Here is a 21,079-nt window from a genome sequence, read left to right as displayed (position 1 = left end):
CGGGCTGTCTGTCAGCCCGCCCTGCTCGCTGCCCCTCCGTGCCTGTGTCCGTGTCCCCCCCCCCCCCCGCCCCCGGACCTCCCCCGCCGGCGGGGATGGCGCCGCTGACAGCGCCCGTGCGCGCCTGAGACGGCAGGGGCGAGCCCACGGCCGCCGCGGGAGGAGGAGGAGAGATGAACCGCTTCCAGCCCGGGGTCGCGCTGCTGCTCTCGCTGCTGTGGGAGGTGAGGTGGGCCGGGGGCGGGGGCGGGGGGGGGAGCGCTGCTCTGCCTGCCTGCGGCGCCGCCGGCAGCCCCCGGGGCGGCGGGTTCACCCCGGGAGGGCGGGGGGGGATCTGCCATCAGTCGCGACCTGGAGCGGCGCGGCCGGCGGAGAGGAAGCTGGCAGCCCGTACCCAGCCGGGGGGTGTGTGGGAGGTGGTGTGACAATATTTATTTTGGGGTTAATGTCCCTGCCGGAGCGGGCTCGGCTCCACAAGCTCCCGGGCAGTGTGCGGTCAGGAGTGCGTGGGGGCGGCGGTGCGGGGCTCTGCTGCCTTAGGAGGCTGCCGGGGTATAGTAGTTACGGCTGTTAGCAGCGACCTGGCTTGCTTTCTTTTTAATGTTTTATTCTGGAGGCAGAAGAAGATTATCTGTGGTGTGCTGGAGCGGAGTAACACGGGACCTGTAGGCAGGGGCACAAGTTGTTGGAAGCTGTCTCTTCCTAGTAGGCTGGCTGGCTTTCCAAGGGACACGAAACGTGCACCTTTCAGTAAGGGTTAAATGGAAGGTGCATTTCTTATTTTTATTTTAAGTACCTTTCGTGGACAAAATCTACATTGTGAGGTAGAGGTGCGGCAGCATAAGCTCCGGAGGAGCCGTGGTGGCACCGAGCAGCGTGGTTAAACTTCTCGGAAAGCCTCAGTAGTGCAGCTTTAGTAGTTACAACAAACAAGAAAATGAACAACAACAACAACAAAAAAAAGCAGCTTACGTTAATTAGAGAGGGGATTTGTGCCACGCAGTTATGTCATGGGGCTGGGAAACCAGCTCCTTTTTTAGCAGGCAGATCCATAGATGTTTTCTGGTGGGGAGCTGCCTCTTGGTCTTTGGTTTAACCTTGGGGTTGGGGGCGGGCTGGGGGGCATCGGTAGCCACCCTGGGACAAGTTCATCGTGGGCACGCTGCCATGTGCAGCTCCTGGCGGCAGGTTTGCCAGCGCACTCGAGTCATCGCCAGACACAGGCAGTGGCAGTGTGCTGGGGTGATTTTGGAAATGCCCGTGGGCTTGTCTTAGGTACATCTTTACATTTGTAAAGCCCAGAGGCAGTCTAGCTGAAGGTGTCGGAAGGGTGGAGAGCTGTGTTGCCTCTGTGACGGAGCAGTTTAGACAGAAAATGAATTAATTTTTTTAAAAAAACAATGTACCACCAAACCCATACATGGAAACCAGAGTGCTGGCTGTGTAATTATTGTTTTTGGTAATGGATATAATTCATGAAAATGATGTTTACTACGTGTTTACGCCACCTATGTAGATGAACGATTTCTGGTATGTTGCCCACTGTGTCGTCCAGCATCATCCCATTAAAACACTCAGATCAAAATCACCATTTAATGCAAATGAATGTAACTCTTTTCAAGTTAATTGGGCTGTGTCTCGTTATCCCGGCTGTAAACCTGGCCCAGAGCCTGGCCCGCAATTGCTTCTTGACTCTGCAGAAGCTCTTCAGAAAGCACGAATGGCAAAATGTCGATTAAATTAAACGGACAATGGCATTTCCCAGAGGGAATTTGTTCATCTGAGAGTGTGAAAGGTTTCGCCCCTCCAGGATCTGTTTGATTAGATGTCTCTGCTCTCTTAATGTGTATTCTGCTGAAAAAGATCCTGCGTGCCTGAAAAAAGTAATTTGCATAAATCCTCTTTGGATGTAGCCAATGTTGCTGTTATTTAAGCTTTTATACTGGTTTTAATTGTGGGGGTTGTTTTTCCTTTTAATCTAGAATGTTTGTTTTGCCATCTGGTTTTGTGGATTTTTTTTTTTCTTTTTTGGAAGTGCTTAGGATACCTTTTTAAATGAGATGCTATGTAAATAAGTAGTATTCCAAATTGTTTTAAGTTGTACTCTACAGGAAAAAAAGGCCCAGAAACAGAACGCTGAAGGTTTAAATAACTGAATTGGAGACATCTGGTTGTTTAGAAGATTTTTGGTATTTGAAACTTTTGCTGTCTTCTGCACTAACTTCCATACTGGCTATTATCTGAAATAGCATTGTTACAATTATTTTAAATCTGTTCGCAGCTTCGAACAGAGCGTGAGCTGAGGAATATATTTTTCATTCAGCATTTTGCAAAAGGCTTTGACTGTTATCCAAATAAGGGGCGGGGGGGAGGGGGGGAAGCCGTTTAGTCCTTCAGAGCAATGTGCAGTAGTTCACTGATGTTTAAAGTTCTCCTTGGTTAAATTACTGAAAATACTTGTTGCAAGATGTTAATGTATTTTCTGTCCATGTGCATTCAAAAACACTATTTCTGGTTATATTGATGAAAGCAATAAACTCCTTCACAAGTAAACAAGTAAACAAATTCATGGTGGGTGTGAGTTCAGATGCGCACAGGGTGTGTTTCTTTGTGGCTTTCAGGTTGAAGCCTAGTCAGTTACTGACTGTGCTGCGCTCCTGCAGGGAAGTAATGGTTTGCTGTTCCAGAATCTAAAGGCAGAAGATGCAATAGAGGGACTGAGGGCCAGGGGAAGGCGCTTGTTTGCGCTGATGGGTGGTTTCACGAAGGCAACTGAAGGCATCGCTATCGAAGCAGGATTTACACGTAAGAAATTGCTGGCTCTCCATGCTAGGATGCTCGTCCTTTCTCTAGAAGAGCTTGCGATACACTAATTACAGAAATGCCCAGAGCACTGTGATGGTAGGAAAGGGGGATTAATTCTGAGTTTTCTTGTTTGACGAGGGTTTTCCGCCATAACCACAAAGGCTTCCAATGATGGAAGAAAAATCTCCAACCCCAGGACCCAGGAAACTCTGCTCTGAGAAGACCTTGTTGTTAGGGGAGAAAAGCCAAAGATGCCATGAGTTTTGCTCACAACTTAGTCATGGTTGAATGGTTTAACATGTAAGCTAAAATGAGGAGCTTTTAAGGTGGATAACTTGACAGGTAATTTTGGTTCTTGCAGGAAGAAATGAACACTGTTGAATCTTCATCCATCTGTCTTTTTCAAATTAATTTGACTACTTGGAGGTAGCAATGTGTTACTAACCGCAGTTCCCTGAAACACCCTGTTTCACCAGGAGCCTGGATGTCTGGTAGACCCGTAGTACTGGGGTATGTGATTGCAACATTCATGAATAGCCAGTGGTCTTGCTCGCTAGCACGGCTTGTAGTTCCACCGACAGGACTGCATTTTGTCTCAATTTTGTATGAGTAGATGGCTCTCAGTTTTATGGAAGACTTTGAGGAGGTCCTTAAAGTGATGTCTGTTTGGGGTATATATCAAGATTTTCTGCTTTTATTTCATCAGACATCCCAAGGGCTTTGGCCATCTGAGCTTAAATGTGACTAATGAATAGCAATGTCTTTGGGATGGGGAAAAAATAAAACTAAACAAGCAGCCCCCCTGCCCCCTTGATGATGAAGCGAGCTTATTTTCAGCCTGAATGAGGGCACCAGAGTATCTCTGTGTGGCTTACTTCTCAGACTGAGTGCTTGCTATCTCTCCCGCAAGCTGCGGAAGTACGGGGTGGCTGAGGCTCAACTCAAGGATGGGGAGGCTCATCTCAGCTGTTTAAGCCCAGTAGAGGACCCCTTCTGTGCTGCAGTGGTAATAAAGAAGGTGTTTTATTGTTAGTGCTGCTGAGTAGCTTGCTGGGTAGCCTCAACTTTCAAAACTGTCAAATAATTCTAGGTGCCTAAGCTTCTGGTTGGCCCATATGGTGTGTCCAGAGGAATCTAGGAGCTAATGCAACTGCCTGAATATTTAAGTCAAGCTTTTTAGTGCTCTGTATTAAGATAAGCTGAGGCCTGTAGTCGCTGTAGATGGTGTGAGATGTGGGTGAGAATCCCACCATGAAGGTTTCCACATAGCTATACAAAATTTAGATCATCGCTTTTGGAAATACTAGCATTGATATTTCTACACACTCTGTTTCTTATTGCTAAGAATTATAATGGGGACACTGATAGAAATACTGATAATTGGATGGTTGGGAAAAAGTGATCAGTATAGTCCTCCTCTTGTTAATTTGTCAGATGAAAGATAATACAAAAGAGTCAAGTGCCTTTTTTTAAACGAATGAAAGAATGGACATGTCATATGAACAGCAAAACATGTTATCTTGAAATAAAACTCAAACGCTTCCGACAGTCTGTCACACAAGATTTGTTTAAATAAAAGCAAAGTTGGCTAGTGCTTCTCAGTTGGGTAACTGCTGTGTGGAGCTTTTTAGTATTATTTTTGTAAGTGGACTTCAATAGGACAGATTTTAGCAAATAAGAGAAAACTAAAATCTCTGTCCTTCCTGAAGAGGTTGGGTTTTTTTGTTTGTTTGTTTTTTTGGTTGGTTTGGTTTTTTTTTTTAAATCCTTATAGGAACAAGCACATTAAGATGGGCAATACCACCAGTCTTAAAGAAAAAAAAACACATTTTGATCGTAGTAGGCACAGGTAGAGTTCAAGAAGTTGTGAGGATTATGGGGAAGCCCCCCCTGCTGCAGTTTCTGGTATTTTTTTCTATCCATTAGCTGTCAGGTTTTCCTTTATATACGTATTATAGGAATGTATGTACCCTTGAATGTACAAATGTGCATGCACACCAGGGTTGTTGTCTGTGATGCTCCTCTCTGTGGAAGCCCACTGATACTGTCCTATTGATGTTTTAACTCTTGTGGGTGTTGCGTCAGTGGGTGGTGGGAGGAATAACCTTGTCCAAACCGATGGGGAAAAGTCTATCCCAAAAATTCTGCAAGGGAGTTGTTAATGTAGATATGTCCACTAACCCTCTCCTGCTTGTTAGTTTTAGTTATGCAGGGGCTTAGCGGCTTAAACAATTTTTGGTGGTTTTTTTCTTACCCTCTTGCAACCGGTTGGAAAGCAGCTATTGCATTGCTGAGTGAAGACAGGAAAGAACTTACTTATGATTTATAGTTTGGGGATCCAACTGGTGCTGGCAAGTCTTCCCTGCCTCTTGACAGCAGCGAGATGGGCTGTGATTTCCAGGCGGGAGGACTGAGCTTGCACACTTTTCTCACTTTGCTCCTGCTGAGGAGGAGACGGATTCGTGTTCGCTGTGGGAAGGGAATGGTGGCCGAGTGCCATTTGCATCTTCTAAGGGAAGGTGCAAATAGCTATGTGGTGGGGTTTTTTGGGCTTGCTTTTTCTGATGAAAAAAATCCCCTATCTATAAAACCTGTTTATTTTTTACAGCAGTCAAAAATGTTTAGCACCTTCCATTATGGTTTCTCTATAAAAGGGAAGTCCTCTGACTCTCTTTTATCTTGGTACTTCCCATTCAGCTAATGCAGGTGTCTGGAAGGATGTGTTAAACTTGACCAAAGCAAGCCTTTAGACTTCAGCTGCTCTTTGAAAATGAATTTAGCAAAATCAGTGAAAAAAGGCCCAATGGAAACTCTCTTTGGTTTAATGCAAGTTTATTTTGGTTTACTCCACTAGGAAGAGGCTTAGGAAAACTGGAATGACTGTGCCCACATACAGGTTTGCTCTGCTCATCTGTGTAGGCTGAGTTTACAAGCAGGAACAGATTAATGCTTGAGCTTATGCTACAGAATATAAAATATAAATTTCTTATTTCTTGCTGAGACAAGGTGGTTACCGATGTACTTCAAATTTGTTGTGATATAAAGTAAAATCCATATAAATAAAAAAAAAAATCACAGAAAGCTAGCACTTTTGAATTTTTGAGCCTAATTTTTGAAGATGCTGCATTGCTTTGTTTCCTCAGCAATGCAGCTGTTTCCACAGTTTTTGTGTTTTGCTGAAGGCTTTGTTGAAATCCTGTTAGGGTTTATTATGGCAAATACAAACTCTCTTCTGACTCGCAAGAGGCAAAGCCTTTCTAAAACGATCTTTTTTTCTTTGCTCAAATAGTACCTTTTGGGCAATGAATCTTAGACCTGTCTGAAGGCTGGGGACACAGCGTGGGATCTTGGACGTTAAATAGCACTTCTAAGACAAGGGAAAGATAAGGTCTTAAATAGTGGATATTATCACTTTCCTGACATCAGTGAGGTAATACATGAGACGGTATACCATGCCTGGTATTTCAGGGGGGCATGAGAGGAGTCTGGATTTGTTGAATGCTTTCTTCTTTTTTTCTCTTTTCTTTTTTTCTTTTTGAGAACAATGTGTCTTGACAGGTTTCTCACATATTAAGTGGAGAAGTTTTCACTGCTGAGTTAAAAACGTCTTTATTCTCAAGTGGCTTCAGCTTTGCGCGAAATAGGTGTTAACTAAACCCGTGTTTTAAATAACTCAGCTAAAAATCTCTTCCTCTTTCTCAATGACTCAGCTTTCAGTCTGGTAGATTTTCAGAAGGAAAGGAATTAGCAAGAAGTGGTTTCTAATGTGTGTCTCATCCAATGCAGAGGTGGGTTGTTGCTGGCAAGGGTGGTCCCCAACCCCTTGTTCTGCCAGCTTCCTCAGGTCTAGCCTTCTTTCACAGAAGGATCGGATCAACCCACTATGCTATGGATGACTAAACCACCAAAGAGAGGATGGGGAAAAAAATGAGAGGGAATAGTTTTCCATTGGTTCAGCAGAGGTTTGTGCGGTGGTAGCATCATGAAACTTGCTGCAAGGGAGGAGAGGGAATGTATGGCTTGGAGCAGGACTGCCCATTTTGGTAGCATGCTTCTTGTTTCAGTACATTAGGTGTCATCTAATGGGAATCATAGAATCATTTAGGTTGGAAAAGACCTTTAAAATCATAGTCCAACTGTAAACCTAACACTGCCAAGTCCACCACTAAACTGTGTCCCTAGACAGTATTGCATTTGTACTGGAGTAGAAGGCAATCATGTAGACCTTTTCCATGCACTGCTAGAAGGGAAAACGAGCAGAGTCTGGTTTTTGTTTTCCCCTGAAAGATGCCATTAGATAAGACTAACTTTTCCAGACGATGTCTTATCATTTTCCCACATCACTTGCCAAGTGTCCGTCTGAGCAGAAGTGCTCAACTTGGAGCTAATGACCTCCCCTGCCTTTCCCGTCTGTGGGGTGGGAGGGGGTTGTGTCTGGAGACTGTACCTCTGGGGAAGGTCCACCATCAGCTGCAGTGTGGGAGGGCCATTGTCCTCGAGTCTAGCCGATGGGTAACTGTGAACACAGCAGTCCTCCAATGCACCCTTCACTCTGTCTCTCTTGTTTGGAGTTCTGAAAGAAAAAACCTTGGCCTTTCATTGGAGGTGATTGTGAAGTGATCTGGGCCTTAGGTTCAAAGTTCAGTGACAGTGGAAAGTGGCTGGTTTTGGAGGGCGCTGAAGCAGGGCGGTGGGAGCGTGCCCTGACTCCAGCCCTGGCTGCACTTGAGCTCTCTGCGAGCAGCTTGTCCTTTCCAGCTGGAGTAGGAATGATGGTGTGCCTGTTGGCTTGGTCTCCCGCCTGTGATGTTGATGGGCATCATGCAACTAAATAGCTGGCAATAGTTTTGAGGGTGGATCCTTCCTTCTCAGGTCTTGTGCTTGTGGAATTAGAGGTGAGGATCATGGACCCCAAGTATGCAGCCCATACCTGCACAAATCTGTCTTTCCAATACGCTAAGTTAAGGCAAATACATTTAATGTATTTTTATGCCATTCTAGTTACATGCATTCCGGTCTGTTTGGATCCTCCCTCAGAGGAGGAAGAACTGAAGAACCCTGAAATGAAATTAATATGAGAGCAACGTGAGCATGTGGGAGGGTGGCAGGGGTCTCATTGACGGCGGACCGAAGACCGTGGGCAGCATGTATTTCAAGAGCCTTACACTTGATGTGAGAGGAGTATTTTGTTGCACGTGTTCATCTTCTTGGGGCTCAACGGCACTGTCACCCAAGGGAGGGTAATGCTTTTGTAGACCTACTCTGCTTAGCTCAGTCTTGCCAGCAGTGTAGTTGCAGTGACAGGCTTGTGCTACCATGGGATTAAGAGCTGGTAGTATGCCTGTGATCTAGAAGGTTTAGTCTTCAAGAAATGAGGAGCTCTGTCAGGGAATGTATACTAGCAAAAAAGATAAATGCCAGTGGCTGTAGTAGCAACGACAGGCTTGTTTTAAGTTGCTGCAGGCTTTTTTTTTTTGCTGGCACAGTTGTGTCTTTCTGCTGTATTTCTCCCTTTCTGGACAGGGGACGCTCCTTGCTAACCAGAGAAGTTTAGTTGTTTATACCATGCTGGTTTTAGTACAGCCCCTTTAGTGTCAACACAACAGATTGATATTAAAGTGCTTGTACTGCACAGTGACTCCTATTTAGGCATGACAGAATGATAACAGACGGTGTAAGGGTCTCTACCTGGGGAATTGCCCAGGTGTAACTCAGTGTTTCATTTCTCCCAATTTTATTAAATCTCTCCACTGAAGTGGACAGAAAACCTGTTAACATAGTGAATTCCTTTCTGCTTTCCCCACAATATCTCTGTAAACGTGGAAAGTTGGTGCAGGCGCTTCTCGCTGTGGAGGGTGACTGTAAGCGTGCTTCAGCTCTTGATGCAAGAACCGGGCAAGGATGAGTCAAGCAAGTGTTTTTTTTCATTTCTGCTCCTCGGGGGAAAAATGTATTGCTCATTGCTACAGATAATTATCTCAATACTGGTGTAAGTGACATCCAGGAATTCACTGCTGGCTTTCTTACAGTGTGAGTTCCCAGCTCAGGGACCTACTCCCCCACCACATTTGGAGCCATGGGTTCAACCCAGTACAGGAAGGGTAATGGGTGTAAAAGTCCACCTTCATTTGTTCGAAGGCCATTACTTTTGGCAGGATTTCAGTCCAAAACAGAGGAGGAAACCTTCCTCTCTGAATGTGCTGCTTTCAAATGGTCAGCCAGTTGTCTAGCCTAAAAAAAAAGGGGGGGAGGAGGGGTGTGTGAGAAGTTTTAAAACTACTTTTACTTGGTTTGTTTTTCTTTTTAAGGCTGACATGAGCTGCTCCTATCTTGAGTGCTGTCTTGTCTATCCCCAACAAATATCCTTAACGAGAATCATGATTTTCAATGGTTTGAGCAGAAATAATGCTGAGGACGCCTGCCGGTCCCGAGCTATCAGCCGTGCTGTTGTGATGGGCTCTAATGTGTGCAGCAGGGTTTTGTGTGAGGGACCCTGATTCTGCTCTGATCTGCTTTTTGACTAAGGCAACTTGCGTCTGCTGGCTATCATATAGAAATAATAATCGCGTACGGGATTGGGTTAAACCTCTTCAGAACTGGGTCATCCCGTAGTTTGAAATAGTGTAAGATAACATTAAGCCGCTTCATTTTTTTCTGTAGCTGAAATGATAGCAGTCTCTGTTCCCAAACTTGTGCACGTGTCCCCGCGTAAAGTGTATTGTGCCATGCTAAGGCTGGGGGTTTGCCTGCATATTGCTCGGGATGACCTGTATTTCTATGGCACCTAGGGAGCAGAGGAGGCAGTAAGTGCCAGATAATGGCCAAATACTACTAGTTGCGTAACCTTGAGAAAAAGCTGAGGCAGATGCCTTTGGATTTGAGTGTCAATCGGAAGAGGTGAATTGAGATTGAAGTTGTTAGTTCTGTCTTTTGTTCCTTTGGTATTTACAGAACTAGGTCTTTGGTTTTTAGCGGTGTTAATGCCTTGTTGAGGGGCTTCACAGTTTGGGGTTTTCCCATCATGCCAGCAGCGTGCAGCTAGCTGAGCTTAACGCTGAACTTGTAGCGTGGTAATGGGAAATTGTCCCAGGATCTGCCAGTGATCTGTGGATCTTGGAACTTGTATTTTCTGAAATCCAGGACTCAAATTGTGTTTCTCGCCTACCACAGGTAACGCTTTTGATGCTGACTTCTTAAAGCCCTGGGTGAACATTAGTAAATTTGGTCTTGCTGCACCCCGTATGTGGCAATCATTTGCATAGATGTCTGCAGTGTTCCTAGAAGGCATTGGACAAGATCCTGAAAATGCTGTAGGAGACGCGTTGGGGTATGCCCAAAACCTTCTGGCAGGTGAAACTTCCCAGAGTGGCTATGCTGACCCATGCTGCCAGCTCCCTGTGTGTGCACCCATTACAAGGCTCCCTGTGGGAACCCGTTTCCGTTGCAGCTTCACCTGGCTTTCCCTGTGCATGGAAACCATGTGCGTGGCTGTGGCACAAAGCCAGAGGCATTTGGATTAAGCTTGTTTTAATTCTGTAGTCATCTTGACCTCCTATTTTTATTAAAACCCTAATCCTGGGCCCCATCCAAATCCCATTAAAAGTCCATGGAGACATCCCACTTGCTTCTAGTGAGTGCTGGGTCAGGCTGCCCAGAGGGCACTGGGCGCCTTTGACTTTGGCATCTCAACCAGCTTGAGGTGCAGGTGATCTCTGCTCCGTGCATCTTCTGGAGCAGCATGGTCAGGGATGCTCATGTCTTCCCTGGGCCAAAGGCACATGTTTATACATTGCTGCTTCTGAAAAGCTCGGTTGCCTCAAGCTGGCTCTTGCCATTGCTCATCCGTGCACCTGTGGTAGCCAGCACATCCGTCCACGGTGCTGCCGGTGCAGCTCTCCTTGGGGAAGGAGCTACTTCAGCCGGCCGCAGTTGCCCTCCGTGTTGCATAAGGAGAGGAGCATCGTAGTGATTATATAAAAGAGATTACATAACTGGGTAATTTGGTAATAGCCTCTCCGGTGAACGCTAAGAATAGCTTGCAAATATGCATTTATTTCTGTGATAGCCATCCACAGTAATTAAGCACTGGAAGCTGCAGGTGCCAGGCTGTGGCACTGGGTGAAATACTTGGTGCCTGCTCTGTGTGTGTTTGCACTGAGACTCCCCAGCTCTGTCACCCCTGTGCCGCTCTGGTGAGACACGTCAGCTCCTGTTCCCCTTGCCCTGTAGTGTGGTGTGACCTGCTATGCAGGTACGGTGAAGGTATAAAACTACTCTGACTGTAAGTTGTCTTGACTCTTGATGAACCTGTGCTAGCTGTTGGTGGCATCCGCATGGCGGCGTGCAATGCCTAGGCAAAGCAGATGATGGAGGAGGGAACACATGTTGCTCCTTCATGAATTGGGGCCATTTTTGCTTTCTCTTGCTTCCCAGAGTATCTTTTTTCCATGCTGAAGTTGCCAGTACCCCCCGTGAGGTGTCTAGGGGGTGCTGGACAATTCCCAGGATCCTGGTGAGGAGCAAGGAGCCTCCTGGGCTGCTTTGAGATGACTGAGAAGACCACGTGTGCTTCAGCCCAGCTCCTACTTGCGTCTCTGCTCGTGGGTTTATCCCTCACTTGCAGAGGGGAAGGTGAGTCATGAAAAAATCAGATGCAGCCAAAGCCAGCAAGAGCTCCCGTAGTGCTAATTGAAGTCTTCAGGGAGAAACTGGGGAGGAGATGGGTGCCATTCCTTGTAGTCTCTTACCCCAAGAAGGTTGTGCAGGGGTGAGCTAAGGATAGCTCGGGAGAAGGTGGGAAGGGGGTGAGAGGCTGTGGCGGGGAGAGAAAGTGAGCAAAAGGAGCTCTCTGAGCGCTGGTGATTCATCTGGGAACATCAATCCTGGCTCTGAAAATGTTCCCGCAGTTCTCAGCTCGACTGCTGGGGTCTGGGCGGCTGCTGGGTTGGTTTTTTGTTTCTTTTCTGGCTTCCCCTATTCTTGCTTTTGTGGGCTTTTAATTTCCCCTCCTATATGCTGTCCTGAAGGTGTAGTTGCCGCCTTTTCTTGTTGCTCCAGCCACATCATCTTCTCTACCTTGAATTGCTTTATTGGCTCCTCATCTCTTGCTGCCTGAAGCTCAAGGCAAGCTGTTTAACCTTATCTTCAAGCTACCATGTAATCCTCTCTCCACCTACAGCTCTGACCTGGTTTCCTCCTCCTCCCGGCCTTGCTCCGGACCGTCGTTCCACCCTTCTTGGCTTAGGATGGCTTTCTTCTCTCTTTTGTGTGTTACTGATTTCATGATTTGCAATAGTTTCCACTTCCTTGGCTGCTGAGTCCCCGTTCTCTTTTGAAAATGCTTTAACTTTTTCTGTACTTTCCTCTTCTCTTTTCTAGGCCTTCTTCAGTCCCATCTATGATTCAGCCGTGGCATATCCACTTCCACATGGACTTTGCCTCTCCCATGGTTTCTTTACTTTCCCCTATTTGCAGAGGGAAAGGCGGTACCATCTGCACTTAAAAGTGCCCTGTAAATCCATTTCTCGTGTTGCAATTAGGTGTGGATACAGATTAAAAAAATATAATTAAAAATCCTTTTTACTTGAAAGAAATACAAATTTCAATCTTGTCCCTTTTGCATGAATAGCTGTTTCCTTTTTCTCCTTTTTGTATGTTAGACTAGAGATTTGAGGGTTTGGCTTGCTGCTTCTCCCTAGAATTCCCTAGAATTCCCTTTGCAGCATGGGTGACCCCTCGTTACAGCAGGCTGCCCTGTGTACAGACCCTTTCTCCTTTGTATTTATGCCTCCTCTTTTTAGTAGGGTATCAACCCTGGAACATGCTGCTGTTGCTGTCAGGGCAAAGGAGTGTTAGGGGAATGTTTTTAATAAACATATTGTTGTTGCATAATGTAGATGGAAAGTAGGCAGAGGAGACTTGTGTGTGCAGCTGGTAAGCTTTCTGTGAACTGTAGAGAACATGGGCAGGCACAGGCCATGGGTAATATGAAATTATTATGATACCATGTAAATTCTCAGGTGTTTAATGGACTTAGTTTTTCAGTCTCAAACTACACATCTGGAAAAAGATGTGAGTTAAGTTGAGAGGTTTTGTGCAAGAGCATGTAAGGATGCATGAGAGTTGTTGTGGGAGCTTCTGTCATGTGAAACCTGTTTAATTTGCAACTGTACAGATACATTAAGAATAATCCTAACGGGACTGATAGGCAAGTGTGACGTAGTGAAAAGAGGAGGAAGACCAAATTCATGTACTATAGTAACTTGTTAAAACCACTGAAACGGTTGTCTCATTTACTTCAACATTAATGAGAGGTATGTCTGTAAACTCCTGCTTAGGATCAAAGAAAAAAATTATTTCTTAGTTTCAGATGGATAAGAGGGCTCAAGGTATATACATATGGTATGAACAGGTATGAGGGCAATTTTCAGATCTGGAGCAGAGACACTGTACAAGATTTTGCTTTACTTTTGTGTGCCTTGCCAATGTCACATACAGCATGCATAATCTGATTAATTTTAGTAGGAGTGCATATTCTTCTGTGTTCTGGGACCTCCAGATGCAGGCTTTAATAGTGCGTGTTGCTAGTCCGTGGCAGAAACCCTGGAATGTGCCAGTTGTATTGGATTTGGTGGCAGCACTCTCACTGGTGGGGAGGAGGATAATGGGTTACATGTTTCGGAGTTTTAACTTGGATCATAATCAGTGATCTGCTCACTTCCAAGAAAATAGACTGTAAAGATACTAAATTTCTTACAAAGGTTCAAGTTCAGTTAAATAGATTCAGTTAAATAGATTTCCAAAAGCAAGTCTGATGGAGGAAAAAAATGAGCAGTGTCTGCAAATATCCCACTGTCTAGAAGTGCCTGATGGAGCCAAATTAATAACTTTTAAGAAGCTTCCTTTTGAAATGTTCCTGCAGCAAGCTTTTAAAAAAGGTCTAGAGAGGCTTGGAAACAGGAACCCTTTGCAAAAAGTCTTTCCTTCAAGCGTGAACATTTAAACATGATGTGAAGCAAGGTTATGAAGGGACAATTAATACTGGGTTTCCTGATACTGCCTAGAGAAAGCTCGGCAGCCTTATCACAGCGGTAGAGATGGCACTTGTAATTTCATTGTCAGCATTTGCAAGTGTTACTCTAGCACTGCTAATGACTCCCCGGACATCTCCTCGAAGGTGACTGCCTCGCTCATAAGGATTGTAAACACATGGGTCTTGAGGAGGGACTGAGACCTGACTGTGAAGCCGTCCGCATGGACAAATGACTCTTCCAAGGTGTCTGATCTCCCTGTCTACGCAGGCTTGCCAGATTTGTCTGGACTTGGCCCTCCCTCAGCCTGGTAGGTGTTTTTGCAGCCAGTCGATGGCAAGGATGCGCCACCTTTGTGCCTGGGAGCTGTACGTGTGTCAGCTTGGCACAGAAGTGCCTGCGGAGCTGATGTGATGGTTACAGCTGGTGGGGCTGGCGTCCTGCTGCTGTGCTGTGTACATCTTCTGGCTACAAGGTCTACCCGGACCTGCAGGGAAAGAGGTGGTGCTCATGCCCAGATGCCTGTTCCTAGAACACGCACTGAAGGCGGCAAAACTAAATCATGTACCTGACTTTAATACCTGGCTCTTCAACTGCAAAAAACAAAAATCACCAATTCCTTTCTCTTTCAGTGCTGTATGTTGTTCTGGAGAGGCAACTCTTTCTTAATGATGTCCTAGACTTTGATGTATGCTGTATTCATGGTAATGGCTTCTCCAAATATCCATCTTCCAAATTAGATTAAACCTATTTGTACATTTATGGTATTTCTTCATGCTTTATTCAAACACAAGTAATCAAATAAAGAACAAATCGGGCTGCTATGCTTCAGAAGTCTCTGACAGTTAGGACTTAGATTTTTATGGGAAAACAGAATTTTGCAATTATTTGCAATGACAAAAAGTGTTCTTGTCTGGCACCTCTCACAGAAGGATTTCATAGTACTTAAGAAACATTGAATATGCTGTAGCATGTTCCAGTCACATCCAGGCCAGATGCGTAGCCATTGTACAGATGGGTAAGTGGGCAGAAAGTAGTGAAAGTGTCATGCATAGTGTCTGTGGCAGAATTAGAAGCTTAATATTTCTGACTCTTAGTTTCCCACTCCAGTGCAGTATAAGGAAACTGCTTTGACTTCACAGTAAACACTTGCTTTGGCTTAGGTAAGCACATGCTTTGCAACAAGCCCTTTCTTTTCATGGACTTCTAAACATGGGCCTTTTTGGAAGTCCTGTGCTGGACATCTTGTAGATGGGATGAATCCATCCAGGCACATGAGTGGTCTGGAAGAAAATTTCTTGGATTGGGACTCCTCTGCTTGTGGAATTGTCAAATTGTCACCCTAATGTTTGTTCAGTGCGTCCTGTTACTAGTGAATCTGAGATCAATAGATACATCCAGACTCTTATCCTATAGGCATCTTTACCCTAGTCTTTTGATTATGCATTTGGACATTTACCACTGAGCTGTACTTGTATTGGGATTGTATATTTGACTTAATGACTTTCTGTTGACCTAATTAACCTCAGACTGTTAGTGATGGCAATATTTATTTGGGTAGAATATGAACTAACAAAAGTCTTCACCTGCATCCTGCCTCTTTGGACAGCTGACTAAATCTGTTTAACTTATTGTTATCTTTTTAGTGCTGCATTCACACACACTGAAATACCGCAGGAGCTAATGCTTGTGTTTGAGGGTTTTTTTGGGGTTTTTTTGCTTTTAATTAATCATTCATTGAAATATGCAGTCCTAGGACAGTGTAAAGTTTTGTGAAATTGGGTCAATACCACTGAGTAGTTTTGGTCAAAATAGAAATAACAGCACATCGAAACGGTTTCAGTGCTTTCAAAGGCTGGTTTTGTTTAAATACTTCCAAAAGCTAGGGAATTGAAAGTATAGGTTTACAATATGCAGTCAGAGGAGAGTGGAACTTTTTTCTGAAAAGCTTGGCATTCACCCAGGATGTGGGAGGCCAGTTTTATCTCCTTTATGTCCTCAGGATGATTTGAGTGTGTATCACTCTTCTCCTGGAAGAGTTGCTAGCCTGCAGGAGATAGGGTATACTGGAATTGATTTATGTCAATTGTTGACATTATCCATCTCCTCCACTGTGTAAAATACAAAGGAAATATGCACTAAGCTAGGTGGAAAGCTAGACCATAGCTCAGTGATTTAGATGCTTTTTGAAGAGGGAGACCTGTGTTTGCAGTGCTTGTTCCAATTATACCCCTTCAGAGACAGAAGAACATAGAAATTAAAGACAAAAAAGGATGAGATATTAGGTCTTTTGGTTGCTATTAAACAGCATGGCCTTGACTTGGGAAGTGCTTACGTGGAAGATTTGGGGAATCTGCTTGGGTCTGTTGGAGAAGGAGGTAATTCTGTCTTTCTGTTTTTTACATGATGTCCCAAAAATTTTGCTACTGTCTCCTGGTAGAGATAGGATGCTGGTGTAGATGAGCATTTGCTCCTATATTTATGCATTTCATGCAAGTAGAAACACTGCCAGCACAAAAATCTGAGATGATGTCTCCTCTGATTGCCTGTAGCTTGATGTTCGTTCACTTCCAGGAGAGCGAGAGAGGTTCGAGTCCTTCTGGGTGGGAGAGAGACTTGAACACAAATTTGCCATATCCTGGCAGCGCATGTTAACCAGTTTGGGTGGATCTTGACTGCAAGGTGACAATCACTACTGCCTCCTTTCCCTTACCTCTCTGTTCTGCAGATGTGTCATTTTGTTGTGGTTTAACCCCAGCCAGCAACTAAGCACCATGCAGCTGCTTCCCCCTCGCCCCTCCCAGTGGGGTGAGGAGGAGGAAAGGAAAAAAAAAAGTAAAACTCGTGGGTTGAGATAAGAACAGTTTAATAACTAAAGTAAAATATAATACTAACAATAGTAATAATGAAATATAATAATAATAGTACTAATGAAAAGGAATATAAAAAAAGGAAGGGGGGGTGGGGGAGGAAAAAAAACCAGTGATGCACAATGCAATTGCTCACCACCCGCTGACCGATGCCAGAGCCTCAATCCGCGCCTCCCAGCCAACTCCCCCCTGTTTATATACTGGGCATGATGTTCCATGGTATGGAATACGCCTTTGGCTAGTTCAGGTCAGCTGCCCTGGCTCTGCTCCCTCCCAGCTTCTTGCACACCTGCTTGCTGGCAGAGCATGGGAAACTGAAAAGCCCTTAGCTTAAGATAAGTGCTACTTAGCAACAACTAAAACATCAGAGTGTTATCATCAACATCATTCTCACACTAAATCCAAAACACAGCACTGTACCAGCTACTAAGAAGAGAGTTAACTCTGTCCCAGCTAAAACCAGGACACCTTTGGGATACTTAACAGATGCCAAGAAAACAAAGATATTTTTTTGTTTTAGGAATGCAGGAAACAATTAGTTTCAGAACCCCCAAAAATACAGTTATGTGCCCAACTGCCTAATATGAATGCATTTCTCAGAAGATTTCTGTTAAAGTTTCAGATCAAGCTGGCACCATCTGGAGTTTACCTGCCACTATATAATTAATTCATATGCTGATATGAAATATTTATATTTAATAAATAGCTCATAAAAATCTGTCTCCCCTCCTCCTTTTACATTGAGAGTGTCTTGTAGCAGTTATGAATGTTGTTGCACATCCAGGCACAGAGCATGGCAATACTGGATAGGTTTATTTCAAATAATCACTGTTCCTCTGCAATAACTGGGGAGATGGGAAAGGTGGTACAGTGAAGGCTGCGGAAAAGGCAATGCCTAGTATGCCCTTCTCAACCTTAAAGATTGTAGTAAAACAGATCTGTGTAACATTTGGACTTAGGGCATTGGTAGCATCTTTTCTAAGCACCAGATTTTTGTGGGGCTGTGGCCCACGTTGAGCATGTGTGCCACAGTTCCACATTGCTGTGCCAGTTCACGGTACCTTCCTCAGCTTGTGCCTGTCTGATAGGGACTGGGGTAGGGAATTCATGCTGAGGCTGGTTTTGGCACTGTCATTTTCCTTTAATGAAAAATCTTAAGGCAATCTTAGATACTTTTTTAAAAATTTTATTTGTATGAACTGATGAAATGTCCCTGGAACTGGATATTTAATACATAAAGTGGTGAGTTTATACGTTCCTGTGTCTCTTCTATATCTGCTGCTCTAATTGGTTTTATTTGGGTTTTTTTCCTAATATTTTGAAATAATCTAATGGTTTACACTTTTTCTGGACTAGTCCAGTTTTCAAATCTTATGTTTCTGTGGCCGGTGACAGGGCTGGTAAATCAGGATTGATTTAGCACTGGCAGCAATATTGTCAAGAGAGACCATTCAAGGATTCTATGCAGTGAAATTAAAAGAAAAGAGACAAACAGTTTTCAAATAAAAGTATGCACAACAACATCAATCCTAAAGTTCCTTGTACCAACATGTGGAATTGGCACTCCAGGTTTCTCGTTGCGCACTGTGGATTTAGGCTCGGAGGAAACCCTGCGTCTTCAGCCTGTGATCACAGTTTTATGCGCATAAATAGTGCTAGATTGTACAACGTCCCCGAAGACTTCTCTGTTATACTATCTGGCAGATGCAGCTCAGGCAGTGTCAAAGCAAGCTGCCTACACGTATGCCTTGCAAATACACCTGAAGCCTGACCTGGAGGGAATATATCTGTGGGTGGATACACAGCCCAAGCTTCCCACCTTCTCAGTGCTCTGTCCCTCAGCTGAGGCTGTCGGCAAAGTTGGTAATGGATCCTGGTGATGGGATGACTTTTTTGTTGGGTGCAGAAGAGCCTAGTAGGGGGATACAACAGTTAAAAACCCCATGTTATTTCTTTAGAGTTCGGCTTAGTTAGAAATAATCAGTTACCTCATTCATTTCTTCATATATTTGAAGATATTTTTCCAACCAGTGTTTTTATGTGTGATCTACCATACTTTATAGGGAGCAATAAAAAAATATGGCCCCATGGCTAAGGGCAGTGTCACTTAGGAAGGTGGGGTTCTGCTGTCGGCTCTGCCGCCAGACCTGGGCACGTTTGTTTGCGATCTTTGTCCCGTATTCTTCTTTTAGTGCTTAAGAAATGATCAACTTCTATTCATAAGTAGTCTTGCAAGCTATGGATTAAAAGCCATAGGAAAGACAGAGATAAGTTTGACTGCACTGGTTTAATTAAAAGCTGGTTTAAATAAAATTGAGCAGATTCTACCATTAACAGAGATGAGGAAGAGGGATTTCTGACAGTATTTTACTGAGTACTGAGGAGGACCAAGGACCACAGAATTATTGCTTGCCATGTTGTTGGTTCTCACATCAAGCAACGCTCACTCTGACTACGGGCTGGGGTCGTCTCTCAGCAGGTCGTCTCTCAGCAGGTCCTCTCTTTCATCGTTTGTATTTTTTTGCTGATGAACTTAAAGGCCTTTAATGAAACTTTCTTAAAAAAAAAAAAAGTAAAAAAATCTGGATATCCGTTTCATTCCCTCTGAGAAAGATTAATTTCTGGGGTTCTCTCTTTCCCTCTGTTTCATGGCCTCAGTCACATCAACTTTCCTCTTGGCCTGAAAAGCCTTAGGCAGTGCTTGATGTGTGATATAGTTAGGGTTGTACCTTAAGGAGCCACAGGCATTGCCACTGAGTAGTCTTAAACTCTCCTCCATCATTTGTCAGAGCAGGGCTATCCTGTTTCTGTTGCATCTTGATTCTGGAACTTGGATACATCATTTTGCAAGAAAAAAAGTAAACTCTTCCTACTTAAATCTATGCAGCTTTGATTTGAGATTTGTCTTCAAATGAATTCCGACTCCAAGCAAAGTTCAGTCATAATGTTATCTCAAAATTATGGATTCCCCATGGTTTTCCAGATTCTTGCCCAAGTTTGTCAGAAAATGTTTTAAATGAGAAAAGTCTTCCAGAGATTTTGATTTGTCTTGAAACCTAAAATACTTTTTGTAGCTTTATCATGATGGTTTCTTGAAAAGCACCCTCAATAAGCTACCACACAGACCCATCCATACGTTATGTTGCTGTTTGGGAAGTGTTGGTCAAAGTCGGATGCCTTTCTAAATCATCTAGCCAGTTCTCAGGCCATGAATTTCAATGGGACTTTTGCGTGGGTGAGAGGAGATGCTCCTCCTACTTGGAGAGCTGTTGTGTTAAATTGGATGGTCTGTGTCTTGCAGGCATAAGATCATCTTTGTGGCTGTTTATGGATTTTTAAATCTGCATAATCATGGGTTTTATATTCTTTGACTGCAACTGTATAGGGAGAGTCTGAATATTTAATGGAGTATTGAATACTGCATAACTCTTCCATGTTATGAACTTGCAGGAGGTGTTTTGATGGATTGGTTGGTTTGTTCCTCAAACTCTCTGTAGGGTCAGAGATCACGTGTCTGAAATATTTTATACATGTTGTGTGGGTTTTAGGTAATTAATACTTTGTGCTTGCCCCTGAGATATGTGGTAGTGGTGAAAACTCAATTAAGTGGTGATTATACAGTGATTATTCTGAATGATGAATATTTCATTTATTTGCTTTGAAATAGGAAATAAAACATATTGCTCCATGCTGGTTTTATTTCAAAAGACTTTGTCAAGACTAGCACATTCAAAATATGTTCAGTGTCCTAAACTTATTCTGCTGGAAGAATGCAAATATTTTGTTGAGGACTTTTTTAAAGGGATTTTGTTGTCTTGCTTTATAAGGATGCTTCTGGCACCTTTATAAAGGCTTTTTGCCTTGTCACCTTCAGATACAGACCAAAGTCGTATTCTGTTCACACCACTTACTAATTGAGCTCTTGCTAATTGCACGTTGAGAAATATACGTGACTGCAAGATGGAAATAAATAAGATGGGTGAGACAAGTGTTCGTCTGTACCTGTACTCCATCTCGGACGGTGGCAGGTGCTGTGCCAGGAAAGGCCGTGAGCCTGCCTACTGTCTGAGGTCCGCCCGCTTCATACTTTTCCAACATATGGACCACTTGGATCAGAGATATTAGGGTGTACCTCCCTTTTTATTTCCTTTGATTACTGTTTTGGCTCTGTCTTCCATGGATTTGTCTAGTCCCTTTTGAATCTGTCTGCTTCTGCAATCTCTTGCAGCAACAGATTTCAGATTTTGTCTATCTGCTGCATAAAGAAGTACTTCTTAAACTAATTTCCTGCTAGGACAAGGGACATTCATTGAAACTAATGTTACAGGGCTTGGTGAATAGTAGTTCTGTATTCAGCCTCATTCAGCTGTGCAT

The 21,079-nt window shown here is 44.0% G+C and overlaps 2 protein-coding genes across 2 annotated transcripts in view; one reads left to right on the top strand and one right to left on the bottom strand.

The window, feature by feature from the left end:
- LANCL2 (LanC like glutathione S-transferase 2) overlaps positions 1-21,079 on the bottom strand; it is a 166,393-nt gene that overhangs the window by 59,743 nt on the left and 85,571 nt on the right. The gene's annotated exons all lie outside the window — the stretch shown is intronic.
- VOPP1 (VOPP1 WW domain binding protein) overlaps positions 61-21,079 on the top strand; it is a 67,302-nt gene continuing 46,283 nt past the window's right edge. Inside the window, exon 1 of the mRNA XM_050892656.1 lies at positions 61-224. Coding sequence (XP_050748613.1) covers positions 174-224 — 51 coding nt within the window. The 5' untranslated portion in view covers positions 61-173. The remainder of the gene's footprint in view (positions 225-21,079) is intronic.

Source organism: Gymnogyps californianus, chromosome 2, assembly GCF_018139145.2.
Source record: "Gymnogyps californianus isolate 813 chromosome 2, ASM1813914v2, whole genome shotgun sequence".
Taxonomy (NCBI): Eukaryota; Metazoa; Chordata; class Aves; order Accipitriformes; family Cathartidae; genus Gymnogyps; species Gymnogyps californianus.
The sequence above is the reverse complement of the archived record's forward strand: the minus strand, read 5'-3'. Positions and strand labels throughout refer to the sequence as shown.